This window comes from Sciurus carolinensis, chromosome 1, assembly GCF_902686445.1.
Source record: "Sciurus carolinensis chromosome 1, mSciCar1.2, whole genome shotgun sequence".
NCBI lineage: Eukaryota > Metazoa > Chordata > Mammalia > Rodentia > Sciuridae > Sciurus > Sciurus carolinensis.
This window is the reverse complement of record NC_062213.1, coordinates 91,352,794-91,354,320: the sequence shown is the minus strand read 5'-3', so window position 1 is coordinate 91,354,320 and position 1,527 is coordinate 91,352,794. Positions and strand designations below refer to the sequence as shown.

General features: G+C 46.2%; 1 protein-coding gene across 1 annotated transcript; it reads left to right on the top strand.

Moving 5' to 3' along the window:
* Positions 1 to 369: 369 nt before the first annotated feature.
* On the top strand, positions 370 to 1,311 carry LOC124986703 (olfactory receptor 10Z1). The gene has a single exon (XM_047555348.1). The coding sequence runs from the start codon at positions 370 to 372 to the stop codon at positions 1,309 to 1,311; it is 942 nt and encodes a 313-aa protein (XP_047411304.1).
* Positions 1,312 to 1,527: the final 216 nt, after the last annotated feature.

The window sequence follows — 1,527 nt, the reverse complement described above, 5'->3', positions numbered from 1 at the left end:
GTCATTATGCAATCACATATAATTTTGAATGTGCAAAATATGCATAATTATGTGAGTGCTTTGTATGTACTTACACATATGTAATCATATATGTTTGTGTGCAAATGTGTGCACAAGAATTTTGTGATGACTGTGTGTGTGTTTGCAGGTATATGTACATACATGCCTTTGAGAATGAATTCATACATGTTTGTGCCTAACATAACAAATACCTGTCTGAAACCTGACTGCAGTCTCAATCAGTCCTTTCTTTTCAGGTTACTACAGACACAAAGAAAAGTGAATCCATAGCAGCTGCCTTTTGATGAAACTAGGCACCGACTAGCAAAGTGTAAGGAATTGGCAAACCCATCAGGAATATCCCTCAGAATGGTGCTGAGGAATGTGACCTTCTGGAGAGGCTTTGTTTTTCTTGGATTCTCCAGCTTTGGTGAACTGCAACTCCTGCTCTTTGCCTTGTTCTTCTCTCTGTATCTTGTCACCCTGACCAGCAATGTCTTTATTATTATAATCATCAGTCTGGATAGGCATCTACACACCCCCATGTATCTATTCCTTTCCTTCCTGTCATTCTCTGAGACCTGCTACACTTTGGGCATCATCCCAAGGATGCTCTCTGGTCTGGTTATGGGGAGCCAATTTATCTCCTACGTGGGCTGTGCTGCACAGATGTTCTTCTCTGCCTCATGGGCCTGTAGCAATTGCTTCCTTCTGGCTGTCATGGGCTTTGACAGATATGTGGCGATCTGCGCCCCACTACACTATGCCAGCCGCATGCATCCTACCCTCTGTGCCCAGCTAGTTAGTGCCTCCTTCCTGAGTGGATACCTCTTTGGGCTTGGAATGACATTGGTCATTTTCCACCTATCATTCTGCAGCTCTCATGAGATCCAGCACTTTTTTTGTGACACACCACCAGTGCTGAGCCTCGCCTGTGGAGATACAGGACTGAACGAGCTAGGGATCCTAATCCTCAGCCTGCTGGTTCTGTTGGCCTCCTTCTTCTTCATCACCATCTCCTATGCCTATATCCTGGCAGCAATCCTGAGGATCCCCTCTGCTGAGGGACGGAAGAAAGCTTTCTCCACCTGTGCCTCACACCTCACGGTGGTCATCGTTCACTACGGCTGTGCCTCTTTCATGTACTTGAGGCCAAAAGCCAGTTACTCTCTTGAGCGGGATCAGCTTATTGCTGTCACCTATACTGTGGTGACCCCTCTTCTCAATCCTATTGTTTATAGTCTAAGGAATCAGGCTGTGCAGAGAGCTCTGAGGAATGCTTTCCAAGGGAGCTTACTGAGTAAAAGATGACACTCTTTCCTCTTTGTAAGCTGGTCATAGACCGAAAACCTAGTCCAACAGGCCACATATTCCAGACCTTAGTCCAAAGCTGTCCTGCTCGGCAGCCACTGAAAGAGTCCCATCCTGCCTCCTCTTTCTTCCTCCCAGGCTGCTCAGGAAAGCAGAGAGAGGGCTTCTGACTCAACTATCTGTGCTCAACTCTTAGCTCACAATATGAATTTTCAC